We start from the raw sequence: 20,509 nt of genomic DNA, 5'->3' as shown, positions 1-20,509 counted from the left end.
AGTAGCATATACCCAGCAGTGATGACTGTAGCATATACCCAGCAGTGATGACAGTAGACTGTAGCTAGGCTCTCCACTGTATCTGTTTCGAACAATAGCCCATAGACAAGGCCATTACAGAACCATTAACTCATCAGCAAGCACACATTCACACATCCAGGGAGAGGAGCTTTGTGTGTGTGTGTGTGTGTGTGTGTGTGTGTGTGTGTGTGTGCAATACGTATGTTTGTGTGTCCAGGGAATGGAGCTGTATGTGTGTGTGTGTGTGTGTGTGTGTGTGTGTGTGTGTGTGTGTGTGTGTGTGTGTGTGTGTGTGTGTGTGTGTGTGTGTCCAGACAGCTGTGTATGCATGCATGTCTAAATGTGTGAATGTCTGTGTATAAGTGCGTGCAACTCTGCAAGTCTTTTGCCAGCACGGTGTGGCAGTCTGTGTGTGTGTGTCCAGCAGCACGGTGTGAGATGGCCCTCCTGATGGCAGTGTGTGTGTGTGTGTGTGTGTGTGTGTCCAGCAGCACTGCGGCAGCAGGATATGACTGATGATGTGTGTTGTAGCTGGAGTCACACACACATCATCACCCCCCCCCCCCCCCCATACACACACCGAATCTCTGCCCCACATCCCTCCTTCTCTTTCCATTCTCTCTCCCTCATCTCCTCTTTTTCTATTTGTTCTCAAGGTCCTTCCCCCTGTCCACCTCTGTTCCTCTCATCCCCATTCTGTCTCTAATCTTCTCTTCCTCTCATCCCCATTCTGTCTCTAATCTTCTCTTCCTCTCATCCCCATTCTGTCTCTAATCTTCTCTTCCTCTCATCCCTATTCTGTCTCTAATCTTCTGTTCCTCTCATCCCCATTCTGTCTCTAATCTTCTCTTCCTCTCATCCCCATTCTGTCTCTAATCTTCTCTTCCTCTCATCCCTATTCTGTCTCTAATCTTCTCTTCCTCTCATCCCCATTCTGTCTCTAATCTTCTGTTCCTCTCATCCCTATTCTGTCTCTAATCTTCTCTTCCTCTCATCCCCATTCTGTCTCTAATCTTCTCTTCCTCTCATCCCTATTCTGTCTCTAATCTTCTCTTCCTCTCATCCCCATTCTGTCTCTAATCTTCTCTTCCTCTCAATCCCCATTCTGTCTCTAATCTTCTCTTCCTCTCATCCCTATTCTGTCTCTAATCTTCTCTTCCTCTCATCCCTATTCTGTCTCTAATCTTCTGTTCCTCTCATCCCCATTCTGTCTCTAATGTTCTGTTCCTCTCATCCCTATTCTGTCTCTAATCTTCTGTTCCTCTCATCCCCATTCTGTCTCTAATCTTCTCTTCCTCTCATCCCTATTCTGTCTCTAATCTTCTCTTCCTCTCATCCCCATTCTGTCTCTAATCTTCTCTTCCTCTCATCCCTATTCTGTCTCTAATCTTCTGTTCCTCTCATCCCCATTCTGTCTCTAATCTTCTGTTCCTCTCATCCCTATTCTGTCTCTAATCTTCTCTTCCTCTCATCCCCATTCTGTCTCTAATCTTCTCTTCCTCTCATCCCCATTCTGTCTCTAATCTTCTCTTCCTCTCATCCCCATTCTGTCTCTAATCTTCTCTTCCTCTCATCCCATTCTGTCTCTAATTTTCTCTTCCTCTATTTGCTCTTTGTCTTGCCTTCTCTCTCTCATGCTATACATCTGTTATCCCTCTCCGCTCTCTGCTCTTCCCTCCATGCTTTCTCCCCCTCTCCTCTCCGCTCTTCCCTCCATGCTTTCTCACCCTCTCCTCTCTGCTCTTCCCTCCATGCCTTCTCCCCCTCTCCTCTCTGCTCTTCCCTCCATGCTTTCTCCCCCTCTCCTCTCCGCTCTTCCCTTCATGGCTTCTCCCCCTCTCCTCTCCTCTCTTTCTCTGCAGACACACTGAGTAGTTCTAAGTACCACAGGGACATAAATTCCACCCCAATCCCCTCCAACTCACCCCCACCCCCCTTTGCTACTCCCTAAGCTGTTAAACTCCAATACCTACCAGTAAACAACCAATGCAGCATTGTATGAAGTGTTCTTTTCTATTCCATTTCCTATACCTTTCTAGTATTCTCCTCTTCTACATTTTCTTCTCCTGTCTTCTTCTCTACATTCAGCCATTTCTCCAGTCTCTCCTGTCTAATACCTCTCCCGCTCTTCCATCGCTCTCTCCTCCTCCCTCCCATCTACATCTATCTCCTCTCCTCCTACCATCCCTCCCTCTCTCCTCTCCTCTGTACCTTCCTGAAGACGAAAGGTTCTTCGTTGTAGGCGGGGTTCAGGCCGTTGTTCATCACCATGCGGGTGCGGAACTCTTTGCGGATGGTATCCGTGGGCAACCCGTACATGTCCACCTCTACGTAGGTCCCAATCTTCTTATCAGACAGGAACTGACCAGAAAACACCTGAGAACATACACATCCAGTCAAACAACAATTAAATACAAAATAATACAACTTTTTTGAAAATGGCCAAATGATCGGACATCATTTAAAAAAATATGCTCACATTACTGACATGGATTTTTAGCTAGCGGTGGCTAAAGCTAGCTGAAGATTGTACTGGCTGTTTAAAGAAAACTGGACCACAGATGTACAGTTTGTCCTGGCCTATAGACTACTTTCAGGGTGAGGAACCATCTAACATTAAGTTGTAAAATAGTGAACTTCACACAAGTGAGCTTAAGGTTTCCCCGCTTCCCAGCACAGGTACAGTTGAAGTCGGAAGTTTACATACACCTTAAACTCAGTTTTTCACAATTCCTGACATTTAATCAGAGTAAAAAATCAGTGTCCTAGGTCAGTTAGGATCACCACTTTATTTTAAGAATGTGAAATGTCAGAATAATAGTATAGAGAAGGATTTATTTCAGATTTTATTTCTTTCATCACATTCCCAGTGGTTCAGAAGTTTACATACACTCAGTTAGTATTTGGTAGCATTGCCTTTAAATTGTTTAACTTGGGTCAAATGTTTCGGGTAGCCTTCCACAAGCTTCCCACAATAAGTTGGGTGAATTTTGGCCCATTCCTCCTGACAGAGCTGGTGTAACTGAGTCAGGTTTGTAGGCCTCCTTGCTTGCCTACACTTTTCAGTTCTGCCCACAAATGTTCTATAGGATTGAGGTCAGGGCTTTGTGATGGCCACTCCAATACCTTGACTTTGTTGTCCTTCAGCCATTTTGCCACACATTTGGAAGTATGCTTGGGGTCATTGTTCATTTGGAAGACCCATTGCGACCAAGCTTTTCCTGACTCATGATGCCATCTATTTTGTGAAGTGCACCAGTCCCTCCTGCAGCAAAGCACCCCCACAATATGATGCTGCCACCCGCGTGCTTCACGGTTGGGATGGTGTTCTTTGGCTTGCAAGCCTACCCCCTTTTTCCTCCAAACATAACGATGTTCATTATGGCCAAACAGTTCAATTTTTGTTTCATCTGACCAGAGGACATTTCTCCAAAAAGTATGATCTTTGTCCCCATGTGCAGTAGCAAACCCTAGTCTGGCTTTTTTATGGTTTTGGAGCAGTGGCTTCTTCCTTGCTGAGGGGCCTTTCAGGTTATATCGATATAGGACTCGTTTTACTGTGGATATAGATACTTTTGTACCTGTTTCCTCCAACATCTTCACAAGGTCCTTTACTGTTGTTCTGGGATTGATTTGCACTTTTCGCACCAAAGTACGTTCATCTCTAGGAGACAGAACGTGTCTCCTTCCTGAGCAGTATGACGGCTGTGTGGTCCCATGGTGTTTATACTTGCGTACTATTGTTTGTGCAGATGAACGTGGTACCTTCAGGCATTTGGAAATTGCTCCCAAGGATGAACCAGACTTGTGGAGGTCTACAGTTATATTTCTGAGGTCTTGGCTGATTTCTTTTGATTTTCCCATGATGTCAAGCAAAGAGGCACTAAGTTTGAAGGTAGGCCTTGAAATACATGCACAGGTACACCTCCAATTGACTCAAATTATGTCAATTAGTCTATCAGAAGCTTCTAAAGCCATGACATAATTTTCTGGAATTTTCCAAGCTGTTTAAAGGCACAGTCAATTTAGTGTATGTAATCTTCTGACCCACTGGAATTGTGATACATTGAATTATAAGTGAAATAACCTGTTTGTAAACAATTGTTAGAAAAATGACTTGTGTGTCATGCACAAAGTAGATGTCCTAACCAACTTGCCAAAACTATAGTTTGTTAACAAGACATTTGTGGAGTGGTTGAAAAACTAGTTTTAATTTTTTATTTTATTTCACCTTTATTTAACCAGATAGGCTAGTTGAGAACAAGTTCTCATTTGCAACTGCGACCTGGCCAAGATAAAGCATAGCAGTGTGAACAGACAACAACACAGAGTTACACATGGAGTAAACAATAAACAAGTCAATAACATGGTAGAAAAAAAAGAGAATCTATATACAATGTGTGCAAAAGGCATGAGGTAGGCAATAAATCGAGTAATTACAATTTAGCAGATTAACACTGGAGTGATAAATCATCAGATGATCATGTGCAAGAAGAGATACTGGTGTGCAAAAGAGCAGAAAAGTAAATAAATAAAAGCAGTATGGGGGGTGAGGTAGGTAAATTGGGTGGGTAGTTTACAGATGGACTATGTACAGCTGCAGCGATCGGTTAGCTGCTCGGATAGCAGATTTTTAAAGTTGTTGAGGGAGATAAAAGTCTCCAACTTCAGAGATTTTTGCAATTCGTTCCAGTCGCAGGCAGCAGAGAACTGGAAGGAAAGGCGTCCAAATGAGGTTTTGGCTTTAGGGATGATCAGTGAGATACACCTGCTGGAGCGCGTGCTACGGGTGGGTGTAGCCATCGTGACCAGTGAACTGAGATAAGGCGGCACTTTACCTAGCATAGCCTTGTAGATGACCTGGAGCCAGTGGGTCTGACGACGAACATGTAGCGAGGGCCAGCCGACTAGGGCATACAGGTCGCAGTGGTGGGTCGTATAAGGTGCTTTAGTAACAAAACGGATGGCACTGTGATAAACTGCATCCAGTTTGCTGAGTAGAGTATTGGAAGCTATTTTGTAGATGACATCGCCGAAGTCGAGGATCGGTAGGATAGTCAGTTTTACTAGGGTAAGTTTGGCGGCGTGAGTGAAGGAGGCTTTGTTGCGGAATAGAAAGCCGACTCTAGATTTGATTTTGGATTGGAGATGTTTGATATGAGTCTGGAAGGAGAGTTTGCAGTCTAGCCAGACACCTAGGTACTTATAGATGTCCACATATTCTAGGTCGGAACCGTCCAGGGTGGTGATGCTAGTCGGGCGTGCGGGTGCAGGCAGCGAACGGTTGAAAAGCATGCATTTGGTTTTACTAGCGTTTAAGAGCAGTTGGAGGCCACGGAAGGAGTGTTGTATGGCATTGAAGCTCGTTTGGAGGTTAGATAGCACAGTGTCCAAGGAAGGGCCGGAAGTATACAGAATGGTGTCGTCTGCGTAGAGGTGGATCAGGGAATCGCCCGCAGCAAGAGCAACATCATTGATGTATACAGAGAAAAGAGTCGGCCCGAGAATTGAACCCTGTGGTACCCCCATAGAGACTGCCAGAGGACCGGACAACATGCCCTCCGATTTGACACACTGAACTCTGTCTGCAAAGTAGTTGGTGAACCAGGCAAGGCAGTCATTAGAAAAACCGAGGCTACTGAGTCTGCCGATAAGAATATGGTGATTGACAGAGTCGAAAGCCTTGGCCAGGTCGATGAAGACGGCTGCACAGTAATGTCTTTTATCGATGGCGGTTATGACATCGTTTAGTACCTTGAGCGTGGCTGAGGTGCACCCGTGACCGGCTCGGAAACCGGATTGCACAGCGGAGAAGGTACGGTGGGATTCGAGATGGTCAGTGATCTGTTTGTTGACTTGGCTTTCGAAGACCTTAGATAGGCAGGGCAGGATGGATATAGGTCTGTAACAGTTTGGGTCCAGGGTGTCTCCCCCTTTGAAGAGGGGGATGACCGCGGAAGTTTTCCAATCCTTGGGGATCTCAGATGATACGAAGGAGAGGTTGAACAGGCTGGTAATAGGGGGTGCGACAATGGCGGCGGAGAGTTTCAGAAATAGGGGGTCCAGATTGTCAAGCCCAGCTGATTTGTATGGGTCCAGGTTTTCCAGCTCTTTCAGAACATCTGCTATCTGGATATGGGTAAAGGAGAAGCTGGGGAGGCTTGGGCGAGTAGCAGCGGGGGGGTGGGGCGGGGCTGTTGGCCCAGGTTGGAGTCGCCAGGAGGAAGGCATGGCCAGCCATTGAGAACTGTTTGTTGAAGTTTTCTATTATCACGGACTTATCAGTGGTGACCGTGTTACCTAGCCTCAGTGAAGTGGGCAGCTGGGAGGAGGTGCTCTTATTTTCCATGGACTTAATGACTCCAACCTGAGTGTATGTAAACTTCCGACTTCAACTGTATTACTTTTCTCTTTTGGTTTCTTATTTATACGGTGATCATGTGCAGATACACTACAATACACCCCATCTACCTCCATCTCCCTCTCTGTGCTGTGAATTTTGAACTCCTGACCTCGTACCTGTACACTGCAGGTAGCAGCAATAACCCCGTCCACAGGTGTCTCTGAGAAGGGGTCAAACATCCTGTCTGAGCGACGCATGAAGTCTGGCTTCAACAGATACCTGGGAAGAGAAAGGAGGGACCGTGGCCCAGAAGGGTAAAAAAAAAATGTTTAATGTTTAAAGGGGCAATCTGAAGTTGCTACATCCATTTTTGGACTTATACATTAATGATATATACCCACTGATTTTTGAAGGATATAACGTATAAATGCCTCGTGAGCTTAGTTCAACTGTCAAACCCCATCAGAACCCAAAATATAAGCTTGTTTTACTCCAATGTTTGTAAACAAAGTAAATTTAAACAAACACTGTATAGCCTCAAAACATGGTTGAAACTATAATTTTCATATCATGGATGGTCAGTCCTTGCATCCATAGCTCTGTCTGTGAATTTGAGAGTGGTTATATTTCTCCAGCCCCATCCCTCAGCTTTTTACTGAAACAGGGGCGGGGAGTTTGTTTTGTTATTGTTTCTACTGCTGTTTGCCGCTCTAAACGCGTTCTGTAATGTGCTAGTATAGTGTTTATAAATGTGTTATACAGTGTTTTCAGCTCTTTTAACAATTACATCTAAATCGTGTTGTAGAGATGGTGCATAGCTATTTTCCATATCAAGATAAATGGATTGGTGGTTGTATCAATCAGTACAAAAAGGATAATTAGTGCTAGATAATTTATATTCCTGCTCCCACTGTTACAGTAAGTTAGCCTGAATCCTAATGATGATGACAATGATTGTGATTCTACCCTGTGTGTGTACCAGCTGAGTTAGCACGGGAGACGCATTATGAGAGACCTGTGTGTATGCCAGCTGAATAAGGACGGGAAACGCATTAGGAGAGACCTGTGTGTGTGTGTGTGACATTAGTTAAGGGTGAAAGTCACATTAGTAGAGCATTAGCAGATACCTGTGTGTGTGTGTGTGTGTGTGTGTGTGTGTGTGTGTGTGTGTGTGTGTGTGTGTGTGCACCAGCTGAGGTAGGACAGGAGACACATTAGGAGAGACCTGTGTGTGTGTGTGTGTGACATTAGTTAAGGGTGAAAGTCACATTAGAAGAGCATCAGGAGAGACCTGTGTGTGTGTGTGTGTGTGTGTGTGTGTGTGTGTGTGTGTGTGTGTGTGTATGTGTGTGTGTGTGTGTGTGTGTGTGTGTGTGTGTGCACCAGCTGAGGTAGGACAGGAGACACATTAGGAGAGACCTGTGTGTGTGTGTGTGTGTGACATTAGTTAAGGGTGAAAGTCACATTAGAAGAGCATCAGGAGAGACCTGTGTGGGTGTGTGTGTGTGTGTGTGTGTGACATTAGTTAAGGGTGAAAGTCACATTAGAAGAGCATTAGGAGAGACCTGTGTGTGTGTGTGTGTGTGTGTGTGTGTGTGTGTGTGTGTGTGTGTGTGTGTGTGTGTGTGTGTGTATGTGTGTGTGTGTGTGTGTGTGTGACATTAGTTAAGGGCGAGTCACATTAGAAGAGCATTAGGAGATAGGGGTGTTACTGTCATTACTGATCTCCTCCCATATGAACTATCTGACTTTAGTAGTGAAAGCCCCAGGACAGAGGAAGAGGGGGAGAAAGGAGAGAGGGGAGACAGAGAGAGAAAGGAGAGAGAGAGTGCATGATAGCGAGAGAGAGAGAGGGGGAAAGAGAGGATAAAAGGAGGGGAGCCCCATCAATGAGATAGTGGCAGAGTGAGCCTGCCGGCAACCACTTATGAGATGTGAAACGCTTTAATTGTTGAGCTTTTGGAAAGGAAGGGGCAGATAAAGGGATTGAAGGAGGGTGGGGGATGGAGGAGCAGCAGCACTAACCCACAGGATCCGTTGTACTCATACTTTCCCTGGTTCAACTGCATGGCCAGATCTGAGACAAGAGAGAGTCCGTATAGGTGTTATTACAATGGAAATCATAGACACACAGTCACAAGCAGACCCACACACACTCTTCTTGAAGCGTACACACACAGTATGCCAACAGACATAGACATACACACACAGATTATTTTTCTGGTTGATTAAATTCATTTGTGACATGTTGATTTCTTCAACAATTCAAGAGTCATATTCTGCAGTGTTGCTGTGCTCAAACCAGAGGGAGAGAGAAGAGAAAAGGGGGGAATCTTCCACCTTACTGACATCTCTTCCTCCTCTCCTCCCTCTCTCTCTCTACCCCGACCCTCATCCCCTCCAGCCCTACACATGCCCACTCACAGGGAGCCATATGTTCCAACCCCATCACCCTCAGACATGGGGCAGCATCTGCTGACTACAGGGATCACAGTGTGTGTGTGTGTGTGTGACAGATGAAGAGAGAGAGCGAGAGAGAGCCACTGTTACAACATAACATGACATTTGAAATGCCTTTATCCTTCTGGAAATTTTGTGAGTGTAATGTTTACTGTTGATTTTTTTATTGTTTATTTCACTTTTGTTTATTATCTATTTCACTTGCTTTGGTAATGTAAACATATGTTTCCCATGCCAATAAAGCTCCTTAAATTGAAATTGACAGGAAGAGTGAGAGAGAGAGAAAGAAAGGGAGACATATAGAGAGATCAAATCATAGCCCTTCGTACAAATTATAGCCCTTCGTACATCAGCTAATATCTCGAAGTGCTATACAGAAACCCAGCCTAAAACCCCAAACAGCAAGAAATGCAGGTGTAGAAGCACGGTGGCTAGGAAAAACTCCCTAGATAGATAGACAGGAAGAGAGATAGAGAGGCAGAGAGATAGTGTCTGTAAGCGCATGTGTGCTGTAGGGGGTAACATGACACTTCATCAACAGGAAGCAAATAATAAGTACAGTCTGTATGTGAATCTATCCATGTGTGTGTTTGTATGTGAATCTATCCATGTGTGTGTTTGTATGTGAATCTATCCATGTGTGTGTCTCATGTGAATCTATCCATGTGTGTGTTTGTATGTGAATCTATCCATGTGTGTGTCTCATGTGAATCTATCCATGTGTGTGTTTGTATGTGAATCTATCCATGTGTGTGTTTGTATGTGAATCTATCCATGTGTGTGTCTCATGTGAATCTATCCATGTGTGTGTTTGTATGTGAATCTATCCATGTGTGTGTCTCATGTGAATCTATCCATGTGTGTGTTTGTATGTGAATCTATCCATGTGTGTGTTTGTATGTGAATCTATCCATGTGTGTGTCTCATGTGAATCTATCCATGTGTGTGTTTGTATGTGAATCTATCCATGTGTGTGTTTGTATGTGAATCTATCCATGTGTGTGTCGCATGTGAATCTATCCATGTGTGTGTTTGTATGTGAATCTATCCATGTGTGTGTTTGTATGTGAATCTATCCATGTGTGTGTTTGTATGTGAATCTATCCATGTGTGTGTTTGTATGTGAATCTATCCATGTGTGTGTTTGCATGTGAATCTATCCATGTGTGTGTTTGCATGTGAATCTATCCATGTGTGTGTTTGTATGTGAATCTATCCATGTGTGTGTTTGTATGTGAATCTATCCATGTGTGTGTCGCATGTGAATCTATCCATGTGTGTGTCACATGTGAATCTATCCATGTGTGTGTTTGTATGTGAATCTATCCATGTGTGTGTTTGTATGTGAATCTATCCATGTGTGTGTTTGCATGTGAATCTATCCATGTGTGTGTTTGTATGTGAATCTATCCATGTGTGTGTTTGTATGTGAATCTATCCATGTGTGTGTTTGTATGTGAATCTATCCATGTGTGTGTCGCATGTGAATCTATCCATGTGTGTGTCGCATGTGAATCTATCCATGTGTGTGTCGCATGTGAATCTATCCATGTGTGTGTCGCATGTGAATCTATCCATGTGTGTGTCGCATGTGAATCTATCCATGTGTGTGTCGCATGTGAATCTATCCATGTGTGTGTCACATGTGAATCTATCCATGTGTGTGTCACATGTGAATCTATCCATGTGTGTGTCGCATGTGAATCTATCCATGTGTGTGTCGCAAGTGAATCTATCCATGTGTGTGTCGCATGTGAATCTATCCATGTGTGTGTCACATGTGAATCTATCCATGTGTGTGTCACATGTGAATCTATCCATGTGTGTGTCGCATGTGAATCTATCCATGTGTGTGTCGCATGTGAATCTATCCATGTGTGTGTCACATGTGAATCTATCCATGTGTGTGTTTGTATGTAAATCTATCCATGTGTGTGTCACATGTGAATCTATCCATGTGTGTGTCACATGTGAATCTATCCATGTGTGTGTTTGTATGTAAATCTATCCATGTGTGTTTGTATGTGAATCTATCCATGTGTGTGTTTGTAAGTGAATCTATCCATGTGTGTGTTTGTATGTGAATCTATCCATGTGTGTGTTTGTATGTGAATCTATCCATGTGTGTGTTTGTATGTGAATCTATCCATGTGTGTGTCACATGTGAATCTATCCATGTGTGTGTTTGCATGTGAATCTATCCATGTGTGTGTTTGTATGTGAATCTATCCATGTGTGTGTTTGTATGTGAATCTATCCATGTGTGTGTTTGTATGTGAATCTATCCATGTGTGTGTTTGCATGTGAATCTATCCATGTGTGTGTTTGCATGTGAATCTATCCATGTGTGTGTTTGCATGTGAATCTATCCATGTGTGTGTTTGCATGTGAATCTATCCATGTGTGTGTTTGTATGTGAATCTATCCATGTGTGTGTTTGTATGTGAATCTATCCATGTGTGTGTTTGTATGTGAATCTATCCATGTGTGTGTTTGTATGTGAATCTATCCATGTGTGTGTTTGTATGTGAATCTATCCATGTGTGTGTTTGTATGTGAATCTATCCATGTGTGTGTTTGTATGTGAATCTATCCATGTGTGTGTTTGTATGTGAATCTATCCATGTGTGTGTTTGTATGTGAATCTATCCATGTGTGTGTTTGCATGTGAATCTATCCATGTGTGTGTTTGTATGTGAATCTATCCATGTGTGTGTTTGCATGTGAATCTATCCATGTGTGTGTTTGTATGTGAATCTATCCATGTGTGTGTCGCATGTGAATCTATGCATGTGTGTGTTTGTATGTGAATCTATCCATGTGTGTGTTTGTATGTGAATCTATCCATGTGTGTGTGTCGCATGTGAATCTATGCATGTGTGTGTTTGTATGTGAATCTATCCATGTGTGTGTTTGTATGTGAATCTATCCATGTGTGTGTGTCGCATGTGAATCTATGCATGTGTGTGTTTGTATGTGAATCTATGCATGTGTGTGTTTGTATGTGAATCTATCCATGTGTGTGTTTGCATGTGAATCTATCCATGTGTGTGTCGCATGTGAATCTATCCATGTGTGTGTTTGTATGTGAATCTATCCATGTGTGTGTTTGTATGTGAATCTATCCATGTGTGTGTTTGCATGTGAATCTATCCATGTGTGTGTTTGTATGTGAATCTATCCATGTGTGTGTCGCATGTGAATCTATCCATGTGTGTGTTTGTATGTGAATCTATCCATGTGTGTGTTTGTATGTGAATCTATCCATGTGTGTGTTTGTATGTGAATCTATCCATGTGTGTGTTTGTATGTGAATCTATCCATGTGTGTGTTTGCATGTGAATCTATCCATGTGTGTGTTTGTATGTGAATCTATCCATGTGTGTGTTTGTATGTGAATCTATCCATGTGTGTGTTTGTATGTGAATCTATCCATGTGTGTGTTTGCATGTGAATCTATCCATGTGTGTGTTTGTATGTGAATCTATCCATGTGTGTGTTTGTATGTGAATCTATCCATGTGTGTGTCGCATGTGAATCTATCCATGTGTGTGTCACATGTGAATCTATCCATGTGTGTGTTTGCATGTGAATCTATCCATGTGTGTGTTTGCATGTGAATCTATCCATGTGTTTGTTTGTATGTGAATCTATCCATGTGTGTGTTTGTATGTGAATCTATCCATGTGTGTGTTTGTATGTGAATCTATCCATGTGTGTGTTTGCATGTGAATCTATCCATGTGTGTGTTTGCATGTGAATCTATCCATGTGTGTGTTTGTATGTGAATCTATCCATGTGTGTGTTTGTATGTGAATCTATCCATGTGTGTGTCGCATGTGAAACTATCCATGTGTGTGTCACATGTGAATCTATCCATGTGTGTGTCACATGTGAATCTATCCATGTGTGTGTCACATGTGAATCTATCCATGTGTGTGTCGCATGTGAATCTATCCATGTGTGTGTCACATGTGAATCTATCCATGTGTGTGTTTGCATGTGAATCTATCCATGTGTGTGTTTGTATGTGAATCTATCCATGTGTGTGTTTGTATGTGAATCTATCCATGTGTGTGTCGCATGTGAATCTATCCATGTGTGTGTCACATGTGAATCTATCCATGTGTGTGTTTGTATGTGAATCTATCCATGTGTGTGTTTGCATGTGAATCTATCCATGTGTGTGTTTGCATGTGAATCTATCCATGTGTGTGTCGCATGTGAATCTATCCATGTGTGTGTTTGCATGTGAATCTATCCATGTGTGTGTTTGTATGTGAATCTATCCATGTGTGTGTCGCATGTGAATCTATCCATGTGTGTGTTTGTATGTGAATCTATCCATGTGTGTGTTTGTATGTGAATCTATCCGTGTGTGTTTGTATGTGAATCTATCCATGTGTGTGTCGCATGTGAATCTATCCATGTGTGTGTCGCATGTGAATCTATCCATGTGTGTGTTTGCATGTGAATCTATCCATGTGTGTGTTTGTATGTGAATCTATCCATGTGTGTGTTTGTATGTGAATCTATCCATGTGTGTGTCGCATGTGAATCTATCCATGTGTGTGTTTGCATGTGAATCTATCCATGTGTGTGTTTGTATGTGAATCTATCTATGTGTGTGTTTGCATGTGAATCTATCCATGTGTGTGTTTGTATGTGAATCTATCCATGTGTGTGTCGCATGTGAATCTATCCATGTGTGTGTTTGCATGTGAATCTATCCATGTGTGTGTTTGTATGTGAATCTATCCATGTGTGTGTTTGTATGTGAATCTATCTATGTGTGTGTTTGCATGTGAATCTATCCATGTGTGTGTTTGTATGTGAATCTATCCATGTGTGTGTTTGTATGTGAATCTATCCATGTGTGTGTTTGTATGTGAATCTATCCATGTGTGTGTTTGTATGTGAATCTATCCATGTGTGTGTTTGTATGTGAATCTATCCATGTGTGTGTTTGTATGTGAATCTATCCATGTGTGTGTTTGTATGTGAATCTATCCATGTGTGTGTCACATGTGAATCTATCCATGTGTGTGTTTGTATGTGAATCTATCCATGTGTGTGTTTGTATGTGAATCTATCCATGTGTGTGTTTGTATGTGAATCTATCCATGTGTGTGTTTGTATGTGAATCTATCCATGTGTGTGTTTGTATGTGAATCTATCCATGTGTGTGTTTGTATGTGAATCTATCCATGTGTATGTTTGTATGTGAATCTATCCATGTGTGTGTCGCATGTGAATCTATCCATGTGTGTGTTTGTATGTGAATCTATCCATGTGTGTGTTTGCATGTGAATCTATCCATGTGTGTGTTTGCATGTGAATCTATCCATGTGTGTGTTTGTATGTGAATCTATCCATGTGTGTGTTTGTATGTGAATCTATCCATGTGTGTGTTTGTATGTGAATCTATCCATGTGTGTGTTTGTATGTGAATCTATCCATGTGTGTGTTTGCATGTGAATCTATCCATGTGTGTGTTTGCATGTGAATCTATCCATGTGTGTGTTTGCATGTGAATCTATCCATGTGTGTGTTTGTATGTAAATCTATCCATGTGTGTGTCACATGTGAATCTATCCATGTGTGTGTCACATGTGAATCTATCCATGTGTGTGTTTGTATGTGAATCTATCCATGTGTGTGTCACATGTGAATCTATCCATGTGTGTGTTTGTATGTAAATCTATCCATGTGTGTTTGTATGTGAATCTATCCATGTGTGTGTTTGCATGTGAATCTATCCATGTGTGTGTTTGTAAGTGAATCTATCCATGTGTGTGTTTGTATGTGAATCTATCCATGTGTGTGTTTGTATGTGAATCTATCCATGTGTGTGTTTGTATGTGAATCTATCCATGTGTGTGTCACATGTGAATCTATCCATGTGTGTGTTTGCATGTGAATCTATCCATGTGTGTGTTTGTATGTGAATCTATCCATGTGTGTGTTTGTATGTGAATCTATCCATGTGTGTGTTTGTATGTGAATCTATCCATGTGTGTGTTTGCATGTGAATCTATCCATGTGTGTGTTTGCATGTGAATCTATCCATGTGTGTGTTTGCATGTGAATCTATCCATGTGTGTGTTTGCATGTGAATCTATCCATGTGTGTGTTTGTATGTGAATCTATCCATGTGTGTGTTTGTATGTGAATCTATCCATGTGTGTGTTTGTATGTGAATCTATCCATGTGTGTGTTTGTATGTGAATCTATCCATGTGTGTGTTTGTATGTGAATCTATCCATGTGTGTGTTTGTATGTGAATCTATCCATGTGTGTGTTTGTATGTGAATCTATCCATGTGTGTGTTTGTATGTGAATCTATCCATGTGTGTGTTTGTATGTGAATCTATCCATGTGTGTGTTTGCATGTGAATCTATCCATGTGTGTGTTTGTATGTGAATCTATCCATGTGTGTGTTTGCATGTGAATCTATCCATGTGTGTGTTTGTATGTGAATCTATCCATGTGTGTGTCGCATGTGAATCTATGCATGTGTTTGTTTGTATGTGAATCTATCCATGTGTGTGTTTGTATGTGAATCTATCCATGTGTGTGTGTCGCATGTGAATCTATGCATGTGTGTGTTTGTATGTGAATCTATCCATGTGTGTGTTTGTATGTGAATCTATCCATGTGTGTGTGTCGCATGTGAATCTATGCATGTGTGTGTTTGTATGTGAATCTATATATGTGTGTGTTTGTATGTGAATCTATCCATGTGTGTGTTTGCATGTGAATCTATCCATGTGTGTGTCGCATGTGAATCTATCCATGTGTGTGTTTGTATGTGAATCTATCCATGTGTGTGTTTGTATGTGAATCTATCCATGTGTGTGTTTGCATGTGAATCTATCCATGTGTGTGTTTGTATGTGAATCTATCCATGTGTGTGTCGCATGTGAATCTATCCATGTGTGTGTTTGTATGTGAATCTATCCATGTGTGTGTTTGTATGTGAATCTATCCATGTGTGTGTTTGTATGTGAATCTATCCATGTGTGTGTTTGTATGTGAATCTATCCATGTGTGTGTTTGCATGTGAATCTATCCATGTGTGTGTTTGTATGTGAATCTATCCATGTGTGTGTTTGTATGTGAATCTATCCATGTGTGTGTTTGTATGTGAATCTATCCATGTGTGTGTTTGCATGTGAATCTATCCATGTGTGTGTTTGTATGTGAATCTATCCATGTGTGTGTCGCATGTGAATCTATCCATGTGTGTGTCACATGTGAATCTATCCATGTGTGTGTTTGCATGTGAATCTATCCATGTGTGTGTTTGCATGTGAATCTATCCATGTGTTTGTTTGTATGTGAATCTATCCATGTGTGTGTTTGTATGTGAATCTATCCATGTGTGTGTTTGTATGTGAATCTATCCATGTGTGTGTTTGCATGTGAATCTATCCATGTGTGTGTTTGCATGTGAATCTATCCATGTGTGTGTTTGTATGTGAATCTATCCATGTGTGTGTTTGTATGTGAATCTATCCATGTGTGTGTCGCATGTGAAACTATCCATGTGTGTGTCACATGTGAATCTATCCATGTGTGTGTCACATGTGAATCTATCCATGTGTGTGTCACATGTGAATCTATCCATGTGTGTGTCGCATGTGAATCTATCCATGTGTGTGTCACATGTGAATCTATCCATGTGTGTGTTTGCATGTGAATCTATCCATGTGTGTGTTTGTATGTGAATCTATCCATGTGTGTGTTTGTATGTGAATCTATCCATGTGTGTGTCGCATGTGAATCTATCCATGTGTGTGTCACATGTGAATCTATCCATGTGTGTGTTTGTATGTGAATCTATCCATGTGTGTGTTTGCATGTGAATCTATCCATGTGTGTGTTTGCATGTGAATCTATCCATGTGTGTGTCGCATGTGAATCTATCCATGTGTGTGTTTGCATGTGAATCTATCCATGTGTGTGTTTGTATGTGAATCTATCCATGTGTGTGTCGCATGTGAATCTATCCATGTGTGTGTTTGTATGTGAATCTATCCATGTGTGTGTTTGTATGTGAATCTATCCGTGTGTGTTTGTATGTGAATCTATCCATGTGTGTGTCGCATGTGAATCTATCCATGTGTGTGTCGCATGTGAATCTATCCATGTGTGTGTTTGCATGTGAATCTATCCATGTGTGTGTTTGTATGTGAATCTATCCATGTGTGTGTTTGTATGTGAATCTATCCATGTGTGTGTCGCATGTGAATCTATCCATGTGTGTGTTTGCATGTGAATCTATCCATGTGTGTGTTTGTATGTGAATCTATCTATGTGTGTGTTTGCATGTGAATCTATCCATGTGTGTGTTTGTATGTGAATCTATCCATGTGTGTGTCGCATGTGAATCTATCCATGTGTGTGTTTGCATGTGAATCTATCCATGTGTGTGTTTGTATGTGAATCTATCCATGTGTGTGTTTGTATGTGAATCTATCTATGTGTGTGTTTGCATGTGAATCTATCCATGTGTGTGTTTGTATGTGAATCTATCCATGTGTGTGTTTGTATGTGAATCTATCCATGTGTGTGTTTGTATGTGAATCTATCCATGTGTGTGTTTGTATGTGAATCTATCCATGTGTGTGTTTGTATGTGAATCTATCCATGTGTGTGTTTGTATGTGAATCTATCCATGTGTGTGTTTGTATGTGAATCTATCCATGTGTGTGTCACATGTGAATCTATCCATGTGTGTGTTTGTATGTGAATCTATCCATGTGTGTGTTTGTATGTGAATCTATCCATGTGTGTGTTTGTATGTGAATCTATCCATGTGTGTGTTTGCATGTGAATCTATCCATGTGTGTGTTTGCATGTGAATCTATCCATGTGTGTGTTTGCATGTGAATCTATCCATGTGTGTGTTTGTATGTGAATCTATCTATGTGTGTGTTTGTATGTGAATCTATCCATGTGTGTGTTTGTATGTGAATCTATCCATGTGTGTGTTTGCATGTGAATCTATCCATGTGTGTGTTTGCATGTGAATCTATCCATGTGTGTGTCGCATGTGAATCTATCCATGTGTGTGTTTGCATGTGAATCTATCCATGTGTGTGTTTGTATGTGAATCTATCCATGTGTGTGTCGCATGTGAATCTATCCATGTGTGTGTTTGTATGTGAATCTATCCATGTGTGTGTTTGTATGTGAATCTATCCGTGTGTGTTTGTATGTGAATCTATCCATGTGTGTGTCGCATGTGAATCTATCCATGTGTGTGTCGCATGTGAATCTATCCATGTGTGTGTTTGCATGTGAATCTATCCATGTGTGTGTTTGTATGTGAATCTATCCATGTGTGTGTTTGTATGTGAATCTATCCATGTGTGTGTCGCATGTGAATCTATCCATGTGTGTGTTTGCATGTGAATCTATCCATGTGTGTGTTTGTATGTGAATCTATCTATGTGTGTGTTTGCATGTGAATCTATCCATGTGTGTGTTTGTATGTGAATCTATCCATGTGTGTGTCGCATGTGAATCTATCCATGTGTGTGTTTGCATGTGAATCTATCCATGTGTGTGTTTGTATGTGAATCTATCCATGTGTGTGTTTGTATGTGAATCTATCTATGTGTGTGTTTGCATGTGAATCTATCCATGTGTGTGTTTGTATGTGAATCTATCCATGTGTGTGTTTGTATGTGAATCTATCCATGTGTGTGTTTGTATGTGAATCTATCCATGTGTGTGTTTGTATGTGAATCTATCCATGTGTGTGTTTGTATGTGAATCTATCCATGTGTGTGTTTGTATGTGAATCTATCCATGTGTGTGTTTGTATGTGAATCTATCCATGTGTGTGTCACATGTGAATCTATCCATGTGTGTGTTTGTATGTGAATCTATCCATGTGTGTGTTTGTATGTGAATCTATCCATGTGTGTGTTTGTATGTGAATCTATCCATGTGTGTGTTTGCATGTGAATCTATCCATGTGTGTGTTTGCATGTGAATCTATCCATGTGTGTGTTTGCATGTGAATCTATCCATGTGTGTGTTTGTATGTGAATCTATCTATGTGTGTGTTTGTATGTGAATCTATCCATGTGTGTGTTTGTATGTGAATCTATCCATGTGTGTGTTTGCATGTGAATCTATCCATGTGTGTGTTTGCATGTGAATCTATCCATGTGTGTGTTTGTATGTGAATCTATCCATGTGTGTGTTTGTATGTGAATCTATCCATGTGTGTGTTTGTATGTGAATCTATCCATGTGTGTGTTTGTATGTGAATCTATCCATGTGTGTGTTTGCATGTGAATCTATCCATGTGTGTGTTTGCATGTGAATCTATCCATGTGTGTGTTTGCATGTGAATCTATCCATGTGTGTGTTTGCATGTGAATCTATCCATGTGCGTGTTTGTATGTGAATCTATCCATGTGTGTGTTTGTATGTGAATCTATCCATGTGTGTGTTTGTATGTGAATCTATCCATGTGTGTGTTTGTATGTGAATCTATCCATGTGTGTGTTTGTATGTGAATCTATCCATGTGTGTGTTTGTATGTGAATCTATCCATGTGTGTGTTTGTATGTGAATCTATCCATGTGTGTGTTTGTATGTGAATCTATCCATGTGTGTGTTTGTATGTGAATCTATCCATGTGTGTGTCGCATGTGAATCTATCCATGTGTGTGTTTGTATGTGAATCTATCCATGTGTGTGTTTGCATGTGAATCTATCCATGTGTGTGTTTGCATGTGAATCTATCCATGTGTGTGTTTGCATGTGAATCTATCCATGTGTGTGTTTGTATGTGAATCTATCCATGTGTGTGTTTGTATGTGAATCTATCCATGTGTGTGTTTGTATGTGAATCTATCCATGTGTATGTTTGTATGTGAATCTATCCATGTGTGTGTTTGTATGTGAATCTATCCATGTGTGTGTTTGTATGTGAATCTATCCATGTGTGTGTTTGTATGTGAATCTATCCATGTGTGTGTTAGTATGTGAATCTATCCATGTGTGTGTTTGTATGTGAATCTATCCATGTGTGTCGCATGTGAATCTATCCATGTGTGTGTTTGTATGTGAATCTATCCACGTGTGTGTTTGCATGTGAATCTATCCATGTGTGTGTTTGTATGTGAATCTATCTATGTGTGTGTTTGTATGTGAATCTATCCATGTGTGTGTTTGTATGTGAATCTATCCATGTGTGTGTTTGCATGTGAATCTATCCATGTGTGTGTTTGCATGTGAATCTATCCATGTGTGTGTCGCATGTGAATCTATCCATGTGTGTGTTTGTATGTGAATCTATCCATGTGTGTGTCACATGTGAATCTATCCATGTGTGTGTTTGCATGTGAATCTATCCATGTGTGTGTCGCATGTGAATCTATCCATGTGTGTGTTTGTATGTGAATCTATCCATGTGTGTGTCACATGTGAATCTATCCATGTGTGTGTTTGTATGTGAATCTATCCATGTGTGTGTTTGTATGTGAATCTATCCATGTGTGTGTCGGATGTGAATCTATCCATGTGTGTGTTTGTATGTGAATCTATCCATGTGTGTGTCGGATGTGAATCTATCCATGTGTGTGTGTCGCATGTGAATCTATCCATGTGTGTGTTTGTATGTGAATCTATCCATGTGTGTGTAGGATGTGAATCTATCC

General features: G+C 41.2%; 1 protein-coding gene across 1 annotated transcript in view; it reads right to left on the bottom strand.

Annotated features, from left to right (window-relative positions):
• Positions 1 to 20,509, bottom strand: part of LOC129825657 (1-phosphatidylinositol 4,5-bisphosphate phosphodiesterase beta-4-like) — a 149,865-nt gene that overhangs the window by 20,014 nt on the left and 109,342 nt on the right. Inside the window, exons 24-26 of the mRNA XM_055885848.1 lie at positions 8,390 to 8,441; positions 6,541 to 6,643; positions 2,233 to 2,397 (exon numbers count right to left, since the gene is read on the bottom strand). Coding sequence (XP_055741823.1) covers positions 2,233 to 2,397; positions 6,541 to 6,643; positions 8,390 to 8,441 — 320 coding nt within the window. The remainder of the gene's footprint in view (positions 1 to 2,232; positions 2,398 to 6,540; positions 6,644 to 8,389; positions 8,442 to 20,509) is intronic.

Source organism: Salvelinus fontinalis, chromosome 27 (genome assembly GCF_029448725.1).
Source record: "Salvelinus fontinalis isolate EN_2023a chromosome 27, ASM2944872v1, whole genome shotgun sequence".
NCBI lineage: Eukaryota > Metazoa > Chordata > Actinopteri > Salmoniformes > Salmonidae > Salvelinus > Salvelinus fontinalis.
The sequence above is the reverse complement of the archived record's forward strand: the minus strand, read 5'-3'. Positions and strand labels throughout refer to the sequence as shown.